General features: G+C 32.2%; 2 protein-coding genes across 2 annotated transcripts in view; both read left to right on the top strand.

The window, feature by feature from the left end:
* The window catches only part of LOC135847117 (hemicentin-1-like), a 577,043-nt gene extending 575,852 nt beyond the window's left edge, over positions 1-1,191 (top strand). Inside the window, exon 13 of the mRNA XM_065366545.1 lies at positions 854-1,191. The gene's annotated coding sequence lies outside the window, so the exon portion shown is untranslated. The remainder of the gene's footprint in view (positions 1-853) is intronic.
* Positions 1,192-7,214: 6,023 nt separating this feature from the next.
* LOC135847122 (cuticle protein 7-like) lies at positions 7,215-13,564 on the top strand. The gene is made up of 3 exons (XM_065366553.1): positions 7,215-7,372; positions 12,858-13,067; positions 13,167-13,564. The coding sequence occupies exons 1-3, from the start codon at positions 7,361-7,363 to the stop codon at positions 13,401-13,403; spliced, it is 459 nt and encodes a 152-aa protein (XP_065222625.1). The 5' UTR covers positions 7,215-7,360; the 3' UTR covers positions 13,404-13,564.
* Positions 13,565-13,948: the final 384 nt, after the last annotated feature.

The raw sequence follows: 13,948 nt of genomic DNA, 5'->3' as shown, positions 1-13,948 counted from the left end.
TCGAAAACCTGTTTTTGAAACAAAATTCTCAAAAAGTCATTTTTTCAGCCAAACTTGAACAGAACACATTTTCTTTGCTCAAAATTTTCGGAGTCTTGTTTTTCTTGTTGCAAACAAATCTTTTTTTTACAGTTTAAAATTGGAAAAAAAATGAGTTTTTCATCAAAATTTCCAAAAAATCATCCTTTTTTTGCCAAAACTGCAAAAAATCCCAAAATCTCAACTTTTTTCTTAAAACTATACAAAAGGCCCTTTTGTCGAAATTGCCAAAAGAAGCTTATTTTTCTCTTAAAATTACCAGAAAGTCCAATTTTTTTGTCAAAATTTGAAAAAGGCCATTTTCTTTTTGCCTGAAAATGAAAGTTCCAACCTGCCAACTTACTTTTTGTCCGCCAAAATTGCAAAAAAATCCTCCTTCAGCAAAATTGCAGGAAAGACTCGATTTCTGTCAAAATTGTCCAGAATTTTTGTTTTAGGTATTACTAAAAATTGCAAGAAATTCATTCAGCTAGAAATTGATGTTTTGAGGATTTATTCGAGGAAAAGGTCATTTGGAGTCATAACAGTTGGAAATTACGAATTTCGAAGATTGCCCCCCCCCCCCCCCACATAATCACTTAAGAGGGATAGTTTTCTCTTTCATCAAATTCTTTGCCACAAAGAGTTCGGTAAGAAGTGAATCAGAATGTGTTCAAAAATTATGGAGGTAATTCAGAAGATCTAAAGTTTGATGCAGAATCCAAAGCATCGGGGGTATAGGTACTTCCAAGCCAAATTTTACATTATTTATTTCAATATGTAGCATTTAAAAAAAATTACAATATTTACAAAATAGTCCTGTAATTTTTTTTAGGTTGCAAGACATGAATTTCGATAAATTGAAATACTCTCGATGCAATTTATAAATTCCAGATGCAATTTGATTACATCGTTGGTGCCCGTACGTAGTATTACAAAACATGTAAAATTATCTCTTAAATATCGTTCTATACCTCTAGATTTTTACTTCATTGCTGATCGATTAATTTTTCAACTGATATTATCTGCAAATTGCACATTTCAAGCTGTTGATAGATTTAGCTTCAAAGACGTCCCACATTTCGAATTAATATGGTTTGAAATGTGTTGCCTTGCATAAGAGCTAAGGGCGCTGTGTTGTGTGTGGCTGCAACGACACCTCAGAGCAACTTGTTAAACATTATGACAACTTTTTCATAGGTACGTGTACGAGCTGGACACTACTTACCTTTTTTTTTTTTTTATTGATACTTGAAACTAGATCAAACTTAACACACCCTGGGTTGCGGCGGTGATTAAAATGACATGCTTTTTTCCACCTCATATACCATGCATAAAGAGATGACGGGGGTCCACGTGCATGTATACGTAGACTTCTCTGTATGTCTTCTAACTTGGTGGGCACATTATATGTATTCGTATACTGTACGTACCTATATATTGTCAGATCTTGTACATATTAATTTTTAGGTCAATTTCAATAGTTTTTTTTTTTTTTACGTAATATATGCAACTTATAATACACTTACGTGTGCTTTCAAGTTCACTAGTTCGAATGCTGAGCATATGTAGGTATGCGGGGATACAAGATCGTAGGTACCTAATATAATTAAATAATTAGTACCGACAGACTGGTCTCTCTCTTTTAGAGGAACAATCAATATGGCGGAATAAATTATCAGCACAATAAACTCGTTTCGTGATTGTATATTATTAACGGTCCAGTTATTATAGCCTATGACGTTTAATTAACTAATCACTTAATGATCAGTTTTTTTTTTATTCGTCGTTTAAGTGATCTGAACCGAAAGACGTGGAGGTTTTTGTACTTCGCGAGAGGATGTCTATTTTGGGAATTTGATTGAGGCATAGAGAATAAGGTGTGTGTTGTCCCTAAAATATCGTTCAAGGTCCGAAATAATGATGTGCTGTTACAAATTTAGAACGGTTTGGTAAGATTATTATCTATTTAAAGAAAGTACATTTAATTCGAATGATTGCTGATGATGAAGTTGAGTGCGAAGTTTCGCCTATAAAGCTGAGAATCTGTAATGATTGAGTTTAATGATGAAGCCTGAAGGCTGGGGCAGGATTTGGCAATTCTGTATTCAATGCAGTTTTGTTTAATACATAAATGAAGTTATTGAAATTACTTTTTGATGGAGAAATGAAATTAAAATAATTTCAAGGGCGAAAAAATGAAACCTGTCGGTTTTTTTTCCAACAAAAATGAAGATTTGTCGATTTCCAGCTAAAAATCGATTTTCTCCTAGTTTTATGCAGAAAATGAATACTTTTGTGAATTTCTTACGGAATCTACTTGCAAATTTTTGTCTTTACTGGAGATATGAGATTCCCACTTTCCACTGATCAATGGCTTGAAGAATGTACTTAGGTGCTTTGAATTGTTTTGAAAGCCCTTTTTCAAGTCATGGCCAGTATTATCTAGGTACCTATATTTATAGCATAAAAGTCATGAAAGAATCCGAAAACATCATCGTACCCCCTCACCCCTCTTATCATTTGATTTTACTTGTCTCGTGGACATTAACGGATTATGGATTTATTTTTCATTTGAATATGCAAATATGTATTGTTCGAAATGGATTTTAATACAGTGTGTATTTGCCTTTGTTTCTTTAAAAACGTGAAAAATGAACCTATCAATTTTTAAAAATATTATATTCATTTTTTAGAAAAAAATAGTCATGTTTGCTTATCTAGAAAAAAAAGAAAGAAAAAAAAAACATTTTAAAAAGTCAACCAAAGTAGGAACTTTCAAAATTGGCTTTTACATTGATCCCTTTTTCAAAATGTTCAGGTCAGTTTTTCACCTTGTAAAAAAAGAGTTGTTTTTTTGAAGACGTCAAGAAATGTAAAAAAAATCGATCAAGAAATGTACCTATATTGAATTGCTACGCTTTAAAAGCGATTTTTTTTTAGGAATTTTGACGAAAAATAATTTTTACAAACTTTTAACAGAAACAACTCACGTAAGTACGAGTATGTATTTATATTTGACCTATTCGTAACAAGATTATAACAACGAATGAACAAAGTTGAAAGTTGAAGCTATTTATAATTATTAAATATGTCGAACTGAAAAAATGTGGATGAAATTTTACAAAATTACATAAAAGGGCCAGTAACTTGTGAGAAAGCTGAATCAACGAAGTTCTTTGGAAGGAGTATAAATTTTCTCAATTCTGTTTATTTTTGTCCATATTATGTGAAAAATGATGGTTTTCTGGAACTTATTAGGTAGGTACTTGGTCAAGCAGTTTCATTGTTAGTCTTCTGACATTGAAAACTGATGAAGAGAGTGCTAAATCTCTTCAACAATATTTCAACTAAAATTTCCTGCTTTTTTGACTTTTTCATAAAGCCATTATTACGTGATCGTGTTTTTTTCAAATTTTAAAAACTTTTTTTTTCATTATCTACATGAAAACATTGAAAACGGTTTTTTTTCTTGGAATTCATATTTAGTGTTTTTCCCCTGAATTTTTCTTCTGTTTCAAAATTACCTGAGCCTACAATATTTTGTGAAAATAACTTTTTTGCAATATCCTTTTGATCGTGCTTAATCTGAAAAATTCTCTATTTTCTTTCATCAATTTTTTGATCATTATTTTTGTTAAAATCTTTGAAGTTTTTGACCCTTGTGCAACAATTTTATGGAGTCAGAAAACGCCAATTATATTGCCAATTTTTCAAAATTTTTATAAAAAGATATATGTACCTGAGTAGGTATATTACTTTTTCACATACGTATATTTTTCATTTTTTTTAGAATGGTTTAGCTTTTGAAAATTATCTGGAGTTTTTTTGTTTGTTCGTTTTCAAACTTTTTTCATTCATATCTTTATAATTTTTTCAATATTTTTTTCCGATTTTTTTTCCTTTTATGAAATGAAATACCTTTTCGATCATTTTTTTGCTATGTTAATTTTATGGAAAAATGATTGAATTTTTGGAAATTAATTCACGTTCCTTTTTATTTTTTTCAGAGATGCGTTTTTTCGAGATTCTCGTGATTTGACAAAGCATGACTTCAGTAATAAGTACCTACATATTTTGTCTTTCTCTAGTCTTTTTTTTGTTTGATTGTTTTTCCAAAGTTTGACCAAAAAAAATTTCGAATTCTTATTTTTTCTTTTTATTGTTCATCAAGTTTTGTTTGCACCAATGTCGATGGAAATATCGATCCTTTTATGGCGGGGGAGGGGGGGACTTGTCAGTAGATGCTGTCTCAATCCCTCAATATTTCAACGTTATATTATCGTGCCAAATTGTTGTTTTTAATGTTTTTTTTTTTTTTTTTTTTTTTATTATTATTGAAACCGATGGTTAAATGAATATCTTTTTTACTTCTTTTGCTAATTTTATTCGAATAATTTTCTGCCACCCAAATAGAAATCTGCACACTTCAATCTAGTATGCAAAGTTTTTGGTTATTTTAAATAACGAATTTTAAAAAAAAAATGTTTAGAATCTTTTAATCGTGGATCTAGATTCCTATAGATTCAAGCTTTGGCCATGTCTAGTACAAAATTATAGGTGAGGGGTTCGTCTTTAGGTTAAACGATAGGCTGGAATTGAAAAGAATGATTCATATCCAATGCTCGTGGTTTAATCTCACAGCAATCAGAGTACATGGAAAATAAAATAGAATCCTTCGATATTTAGCAAATTTGTTTTCAACATTTGTGGTAAAGTGGAAAAAAGGGTTGATCTTGAATAATTCCCAATGCAGGGATGTCGAGAAGGGAGGAAAATGGGGTGGTTTGCCCTGAGCCCAGCTTTCTGGAATGCTCAGCAAAAGAAGGGCTTTTGATTTTAAAAAAAAAACTGTTTTTTTCACTTCTCAAAACAAAAATTTTCGAAAACTTTTGACCTCACCTCTCTCGAGCTTGTTTTCTTTTTTTTTTTAAATTAAAATTTCTAACAGAAAATATCATTTAATTTTCAAAGTTTCAAAGTGAAAAAATAAACTTTTTGAGTAAAAAGTAGGTATCGTTTTTATGCCTCTTGAAATACAAATGCTGAAGTGCTTTTGCTCTAATTGGGGCCTGTTCTTTTTTTTCAAACTTTTCATCTTGAAAAAAAACTTTCAAATTCTAAAATTTGAAATATTTGTAGAAACTAATTTTCAAAAGTTTTCGCCCGAGTGATCTTTTTTTTTAAATCAACTTCCTAAAAAAAATATTCAATTGTGTTTAGGCTTCTCGAAATAAAATTTTCAAAAACTTTCGCGCCCTTATGCTTCGTTCGGGTCAATTTGTTTCTTGTTTTAAAATTAAAAAATTCACATTTGGGCCCCCAAAAATCCAAATCAGAGAATGAAATTTTTTTATAAGTCGCATGAATGTGATATCAATCGGCAAAATTGTCATTTTTCCCCCACTGTATCAGTCGTAAAATTTTCAGTCCACCCCTCTCACCCCTCCTTTACTCGAAAAGCCTCCATATACGTAGTTTTGTCCCTATGAAATGGGGTTAAAATCTTTTTTGCTTCGAGCCCGCATTGGCTCTCTATGGCTCTGATGGGTGTTGGGTATAAATACCATGTTCGAAAAAAACTTGACGTTTTTTCATAAAAAATTCCAAAAATTATCGTTTTTTTGCAAAAAATTTGATTCTTTAATATTAAGTGTTGATGTACCCCAAATTTGGAAGGGAAAGTTCCTAATAAATATGACTTTCAGTTAAAGCTGAAAGCCTGATCGTCAGAATTTTTGCATTTGAATATGTACCTCCTCAAGTGTTTAAAGATTTTGAGTCATCGATAAGTAGATGTTCCAGAACTATTGATTTTAGATGCATATTATTGAATTATTGAGATTGAGGATCTTGACATGAAAGATCCTTCAAACCCTCGAAAAAAAAATACTGATTGCAAAATGAAAAAACTACCGGGGGGGGGGGGGGTAAAAATAACTAAAAACCAGGATAGGAAACCAATCGAGAAATTCAATCTCCCAAATTTGATACCTAACCACATACTAAAGCCTACTCTTGTCTAAAAAAAAAAAAATGATATCGAAACTACTAGACCAAAAAATCACCTTCGATGCTTCGCAAGCTCGGCATCGAAGCCCTAATAAATCCATGAACGTGATCGACTTTACATTATATATAGATCGAATAAGCGACCCAGTGTCCTTGTTACCCTTCCTACATAACATGCAAGTCTACCTGATGGTAATGTCCTACCCATATAATTTTTTTTTCACCAGCCCCTGAGGCGATGCCTATGCACAAATTCTAAAATTAGAATTGTAGGCGTTGTTTTAGTACACTAGGTAAATAGGTATTTTAACTTTCGCTCATTAATAGACTTTAGACAGATAGGTATTTCGAATGTGGCTGGAGAACAGGGTGGCTAGACTGGGGACGAGCCGAAGGGGACACGGAGAGCCCGTATCCTAGCCTATATTCAATTAACGTGTGTGTATGTACAAGTACTCGTAATGTACACAATATAATGTATGTATGTACTCGTTACATTATACATACCGCATAACGTACATGCCAAAATTGTCCATATCGTTTAATCACTCTAATCCCTGCCTTATACCTTAAGGTAGATAGATATACATACATAGGAATACCAGCAACAAGTTTTTTGCGTCCACCGCCCAAAACCTCGTCTCACACCCCCTCGGTCAATGCTACAGTCTGGCCCGAGACGAGGAGATAATTTATCGAGCATGAATTATCTAACAGTACATTGAGACAAAAGCGGCAGCCAGCGTCCAATTAGCAAAGGGGCACGTGCGGTGTTTGTAAATTCGGCCGGGCCCACACTGGGCAGTGCAGGGTACGTGGTTATAAAAAAGCCATAAGTCAATACTGCTGCATAGCACATGGCATGCTGCAACAGCCGCACTGGCCGCGTGAGGTGACTGGACAATACACCCATATTATACCCGAAAGGCGAATTCTACATACATCTCGGTGTGCAGGAGTGACTGAGAAAGAGAGAGCAGACGACAGACAGACAAGCGTCTCCTGCACTCGTTTTAAAATGTAACACCAATACATACGCACATCGCACACGCAAATCACCTATGCTAGGCAGGTACATACGAGTATGTGAGTGTGTGTGTGGTTTTGAAAAATCCTAAAATGTTAATGCAACCTAGCTGAGGGCGGATCTAGTTAGATAAACAATCACTATAAGGCATACAGGCAGTCGGGCAGTCGGGCACACACCCTCTTCGATATATATAAACCTCGCAGAACGTATTTTGTTACATATTTTAATTAATCAACCGTACCAACAAGTACTATCGTGGTTTTAAACCTTTTTTAAAAAAATCAAAAAAAATTGTAAATAATGGCTTTCCAGGTAAGATGGCTGTAATTTTACAAAGTGATCAGTTTTTATTTAAAGTTTAATTACTTACTTACTTTTTTTTTTTTTTTTTTAAATCGATGATTATAGTGATCGAAAAAGTTTCGTGTTTAGTGTGATTTTATTTTTTTTATGACCAGTGAGATGAGTTTTTGTGCGGATTATTCGTCGATTCCGGTCGACCGTGTACTTGACACCGAAGAAGGCAATTTCGTTGCCGAAATTTTCCATAGACGAGGATTTTATACTCGTATTAGGTCATGATCGCGAAATTAGCGAACGATGGTTTCGTTGGTTGTTTTCTTTTTCGTGTGTTTGTTTGTTTTACGTAAAATAACGCTTAATTTACGTCTCGTCGTCGAGTATTATGGATTCGTGATGATGTATTTATTATTATGATTGGTTTGGTTTGTTACTCGTACTTTTTTTTTCTTGCTTGATCATACGATCGTGATTCTTTTCACTTATGTGTATGATTAAGTTATTAAACCGGATAACGTAACGTTAAATTATGGTCGTAGGTTTTTGAATATCTTACTTAGTCGGTAGGTAGTTAAACTCTCATATTTCTGAATTGAAAGGAATGTGACGCGAAAAAGATTTATTACTTTGGTATTATTGCATATGAGCGATAATTATATTGAACATCGTTTAAATTTTTATATTTTTATACGAATCTGGAACACTTTTTGTAAGTTTTCGATCAATTTTTTATTGTTTTAGAAAAAATTGAAATTATTTTTCACAATGGTTCGAATCGTTTTTTTGTTTGTAGATGTTATAATGTTTTATTCTAAATTGTGTTTCTTTCTACTTTCGTGTTCATTTTTCAGAACTAAAAGCATTCCTGAATTTATTGTTTTCTGATTTTTCATTATCAAATCATTTTTTTTACGTTTTGAAATTGGTTTTGAAATGTTTTTTTAATGCGATTGGAATCAGTTTGATATTTTTAGAACAATGTAGTTTCCTATCCTCAATTAAGTTTTTGAGAAATATTTTTTACAAATGTCCATCTCTTTTTGTGTTTTGCGAAAAAATTGCGTAGAAATCAATGCAGCTGTTACTTATTTGATTTATTTTTATGTTTTTAAAAACATTCTCAATATGTTTCATAATGTCAAATTTTGACTGTTTTTTCCCTTCAAATTTCAAATAACTAATTGAATCGTTATTTTGAATTTTATTCGATTCTCAAAGTACTTCAGATGAAAGATTCGTGTTCAAAAACAAAACTTGAAGCATTTAAACAGTTCGATGTTTAACCTTAATTTTCAATTTTAACGTTCGAGGGAATGGTAGAATGATTTCTTCAACCTTTTCAAAAAAAAGTGCACAAATCTCACAATTTTTTTAATTATTTGGATAATATTATTCCAAGTAGATATTATTTTACAATGTCTCTAACTTTTTGAGATGATCTAAAGATAAGAGAGTATTGAAAAAATTCAATTTAAAAAAAATCTCATTCTATTGAAGAGTTGAATTTTCAATTTTTGAAACATTTTTTTTAATAAACAGACTAAATAAAATTTGGTTTATTTTAAAATCACAAACGAACTGGAATTAGAATCTCATTCTTTTTTAACCAACCTGTATATTTTGGTTTTGGTTGCTTTGTTGGACTGCGTAAAGTTTCCTTCCAAATAAACGTTCTTGGATCTCAGGAAGGGTGAGGGAGGGGGTCGTGAAGGGAACAAAAGAAACGATTCAATGGTTGATCATTAGGTATTAACACTGATGAACATATTAATTATATATTATTTTTTGGTTTCATTGCTTCTAAATCAGTTTTTTTTAAATGTAAAAATGCATTTTTTTTTTTAAAGCAAAGAGCTGGAAAAGTAGATTTTTATACTCAAGTTTTTTAAAACATTGGAATTTCCGTAAAAAATTCTGAATGAAGAAAAGGTACTGTCAAATTGACAAAATGAATTGTTCAAGAAATCATATCACTCAAATGTGTGATCATTGTTTACTTTTTTGGCGGTTCTGTTCATTTTTGAAAATGTTGATCTCTATCGATTCGGTGATGAACAAAAATTAAAGATCGATTTGATAAAAAAATCGGTGTAAAAAGGTCTTTGTTTTCTCCATCTTATTATCATTTTTTGTACTTTGAGTGTAGATCTCTCGATCAGAAATCGATTATGATTAAAAATTAATTCATTCAGGATTTCTAATCTCATATAAACGATTGTGGTCGAAATTAAAAATCAATCGCAGTCTCAAAAAATAAACTTTCCAATCAATAAAATCGATCAATTATTGAAAATTGATAAATCCATCCATTCTCAATTTTCAATCTTATTTATGATCGATCATATAATAGGATAGGAAATTAAGTTTCAAGAGTAGATCTCGATCTTGATCAAAAATCCACTAATCAAATCTCAAAAATCGATTTATTTTCGTTTTTCAATGTTAAACGTTCAATCATTATTAAAATTGTCATTGATTTTTTTGGTTTCGTTTTATTTTTCCTTTTGTTTGGAATAAAATTTCTCGAACTTGTGTGTTTTTTTCTTCTTCAAAAATCTATATTTTTATATCAATTGCCGAATTTCGATCTTGATAGGTTTCAATAATAAGAAGTGTTCGATCTCCACGAAGTTGGTCTGGAGGTTTAATTTCTGCAACAAAAAAAAGTCCAATCTTCATAATTTCAAAAATGTTAAATGAAGCTTTGATTTTTTTTGGCAACATTGTAAAAAATTTAGAAATGAAATGTTTAAAACTTTTATTCTTTATTTTGTTCTTAGCCAAAATGAACCATTATTAAATACCAAATTAATTTCTGGTAGGTATAATTTTTGATGAGTTTTTCAATTTTAATATAAATTTTCAAGTTTCATTGAGATCGATTTGGCTGGTACTCGTTCCTTTAGACTAATATTCCAAAATACCAAAAAAAATCTGTTTCTAGAAGTCAAATTAATCGATCATCGATTATAGTGAGTAATAGGTAGTGGCTGAAAAATAATCAACCATTAGGTAGGTATAGCAAGTGGGTAACTAGGTACCTACCTATTTTATCGAAATAATTTTGAAATTACGTCAATGTTTTTATCCTTTTTTATTTCTTACTTATTAATAATTTTCATAAATAAAACTTTCAAAAATACTCAACGTTGCTAGGCGTTAATGTACTCCCTGGGGGTGGGGGGGGGGTGGGTTATGACTCAGCTAAAAGCTGAATTTTCTTTTCAAATGAGTATTGTCCATCGATTAATATCTATTGGTATTTTTTTCACGTGCTAGGAGTATTTTTTTGAATGCTAATTCTCATTCTTATAATGAGAGCTGCAATTTCTGCATTTTTAATTTGATCTTCAAGAACTTTTCTAGGTCAACTTTCATATTTTTTTCCATCCATAAACAATTTTTTTGTTCGATTTTATCATTATTGAATTTTTTAATGTTTTGGCTCAATTGTCATTATCTTATCCTTTGCCTTGAAAACAATGTTTTGTTCGATTTTGTCATTAATGAATTTTTCATTGTAATGGATCGTTATCTTATCCCTTTGCCTTGAAAAAAAGACAGCATATGTACTTCAAGCTGATCGTTTGTTTTTTCCTAGCCTACGAAAAATGTTGGGTATGAATGCAGAATTTTTCTTTTTGTGTAGAAAATCTGAATTATCGTAGATCGAACCAATTTTGCACTTCGAATGTCACCAAATTTAGATATCTCGATTTTCTTATCAGTTTAAAAGTTTTATGGCAGGTATCAAATAGAATACCATCCTCACCAGCTCCAATTAAAAGTTAAAGTTGGATGCAAAAGCATTTCACGAATATTCCAACGTTTTTTTTGCTGCAGAAGTGTTCATTCCCCCCCCCCGAAAATTAGAATGCCATGCTGCTTTCAATCTAACTTATTTTGAAGAAGGCAAAAAAAGGCTGAATTCATTTTATTATTTTGGCTAAAAAAAAATATCTGAAAATTGACTAATTGCGTACGAATCTTCTCGTACCAAAAACTGATTAAAAATCCGCTAAAAATAAACGAGATGTTCGATATTCTCAGTTTATATCAGTTTTTCAGAAGAGCCGGAGAGGGATGGGGGTAAACACTAGATCATACGATACTTTTAAAAAATGATTTGATTTTTTGGAATTTTTAAATTCATGAAACAATTTTTATCTACGATTTTGTAAAATGCAATAAATGTATTTGAAATTTCTGGGAAATTTTGGTGAACCATCCCATCGAAATAGAGGTCTTTTCAAAATGATGCGAGTACCAATTGCTTTATTTACTGTCTGTGTTTCCATAGATACTTTTAATATTGATCTACAAGCTTTATTTTGGCGGATCTTAGCAATAAATTATTAGAAAAATGAAGCATTTTGAAGCGTAGGAATTTTTTTGAAACTTTAAATTTCATTCCCTTTAACTTTCGTAAAATTATCGTGTTTTGTTCAAAATGAAGCTTTGACATGAAAGATAGAGCATCAATTTGAATTTTAAATGGGTAACCAAACTTACATTCTCTGATGAATATGGTCATTTGTAAATTTTTAGTAGAATAGTCGTTTCTTTTTCATCTTTGAAAAATCATTAAAAATTGAGTTCTTTTTTTCAATGTCGACTCAAACGAGTAGGTACAAAATTTGTTTGCTTGGAGCAGGCTATGTTGTAGTTGAATTACATTTTTCTAATGAATATCGTCATTATTGAATTTTTTAATGGATTGATTTTTACTTATACTCTTTTACCCTTGAAACATCATTCAAGATTATCTACTTTTTGACTTCGCTAAGTTTTTAACTTGATATTTGTATCGATTTTATCATTAGGTGTATGTCAAGTTGGTAATTTTTTAAGCAATTTTTTCTTCGAGTTCCTTTGGTTTTATTTTATTTTGAACATAGATACTTATAAAATACTTAATTGAAAAAAGTACGAGTAGCTCTCACTTAAATTTACGACGACCAAAAATTTTTAGATAATAAGTCGAATCTGAATCCAATTTTAGAGTACTCATCGAAAATGCCATTCTTCGGTAGCCTGAGGTGGACAGTATCGAAAGGCACAACACAGTATGGAAAAGTTCACTGCATTTGGCTATTGTTCTATGCCTTTCTGTGTACAACACAGGGTTGAAATCGAAGAAAAGTCGAATAAAAGGATTAGAATGAGTTGGGGAGGGGGAGAGCGAGGGATACGAGGCAGAAGTTTGGTTGTCTGCTCGGTATACATGATTATAATAGTTCTGGCGGTGGTACAGTAAAAAGCACTTAAATCCATTTGGGTGTCTTGTAATGTTGGACTTAGCTTCGAGCTTTGAGCTTCACATATATGTACCTATATGATATTCATTTATAGTGGCCAGATGAACAGAGCGAGATAGAAAGGTGGAAGAGGTGGAGTGAGAAATGCTTTTCTGAACTTACAGATAGGTCTAAGTTATATTATAATGGGTATTTTGAAAAATAATCACGAGATTTTTTTGTTTGTTTTGAACTTACAGCTTGCTTTATTCGCCTCCGTGCTCGCTTTGGGAGCTTGCGTCTCTCCATACCCATCGTACCCCGCTCCCGCCTACCCAGCTCCATACAAACCATACGCCGCTCCCGAATACGACTTACCCGCTAAATACGATTTCTCCTACGAAGTAGCCGACTCTTACACCGGTGACTACAAAAGCCAATACGAATACAGAGACGGAGATGTAGTCAAGGTAAGGGCAATGTCGAGGTTTTTTTACCTGCTAATCGTACTTGTATTTTTATACGTGGGCGACGAATTGATTTTATTTTATTTTTTGTGATGTAAATAGGGACAATACAGTTTGGTCGAACCCGATGGCACCAAACGTATCGTAGAATACTCCGATGACGGATACGGTTTCAACGCCGTCGTTAAGAAGGACGGTTACGCTTCACCAGCCTACAAACCAGCTTACTCTGCTCCAGCTTACCCAGCACCAGCTTACCCAGCTCCAGCTTACCCCTCGTACCCAGCCCCAGCATACCCAGCTCCGGCTTACCCACGTCCAGCTTACAAACCATACTAAATGGTATATTTACCTCGTAAATAACGTCGCTGTGTTGTGATACGATTCGACTATACCCTCATCCTTGTGTGTATTATTTACAAGTGTACCATTTTGTTCGTATTTCGTATTTATTATAATATTATTTTGTGTTCAAATTAAATGGTTTTTATTCATTTGTATTCGAGTGGAATTTTTGAAAAAACTTTTATTGTTGTCTCGGCTGCGTCGTCGGTGAGTTTTTGAAGAGGTTTAAAGCGAGTAGAGTAGGAGGATAAGGAGGAGCTGGAGTTATTTTTAAACAGTTTTTGCGTCAGCTGTGGTGTAAATTTTGTAAATCATAAATTTATACAGGTTTCAAAAAGAGGTGGGGGAAAGGGATGAGAGATAATGAGCCAGTTCAACAGAAAATTAGACACTTGCAAAAGAAATGAGACTTCTACGAATAATTACCCAAAAAAACAACTTTTCTGAACAATGCTTGTTTGCAGGTTCAACTTCTTCTTTTCCTAAGGGAATATTTTCGACTGGCACCTTTCAATTTGAACGAAACCAAGCAACTTTAG

This window comes from Planococcus citri, chromosome 5 (assembly GCF_950023065.1).
Source record: "Planococcus citri chromosome 5, ihPlaCitr1.1, whole genome shotgun sequence".
Lineage (NCBI taxonomy): Eukaryota > Metazoa > Arthropoda > Insecta > Hemiptera > Pseudococcidae > Planococcus > Planococcus citri.
The sequence above is the reverse complement of the archived record's forward strand: the minus strand, read 5'-3'. Positions and strand labels throughout refer to the sequence as shown.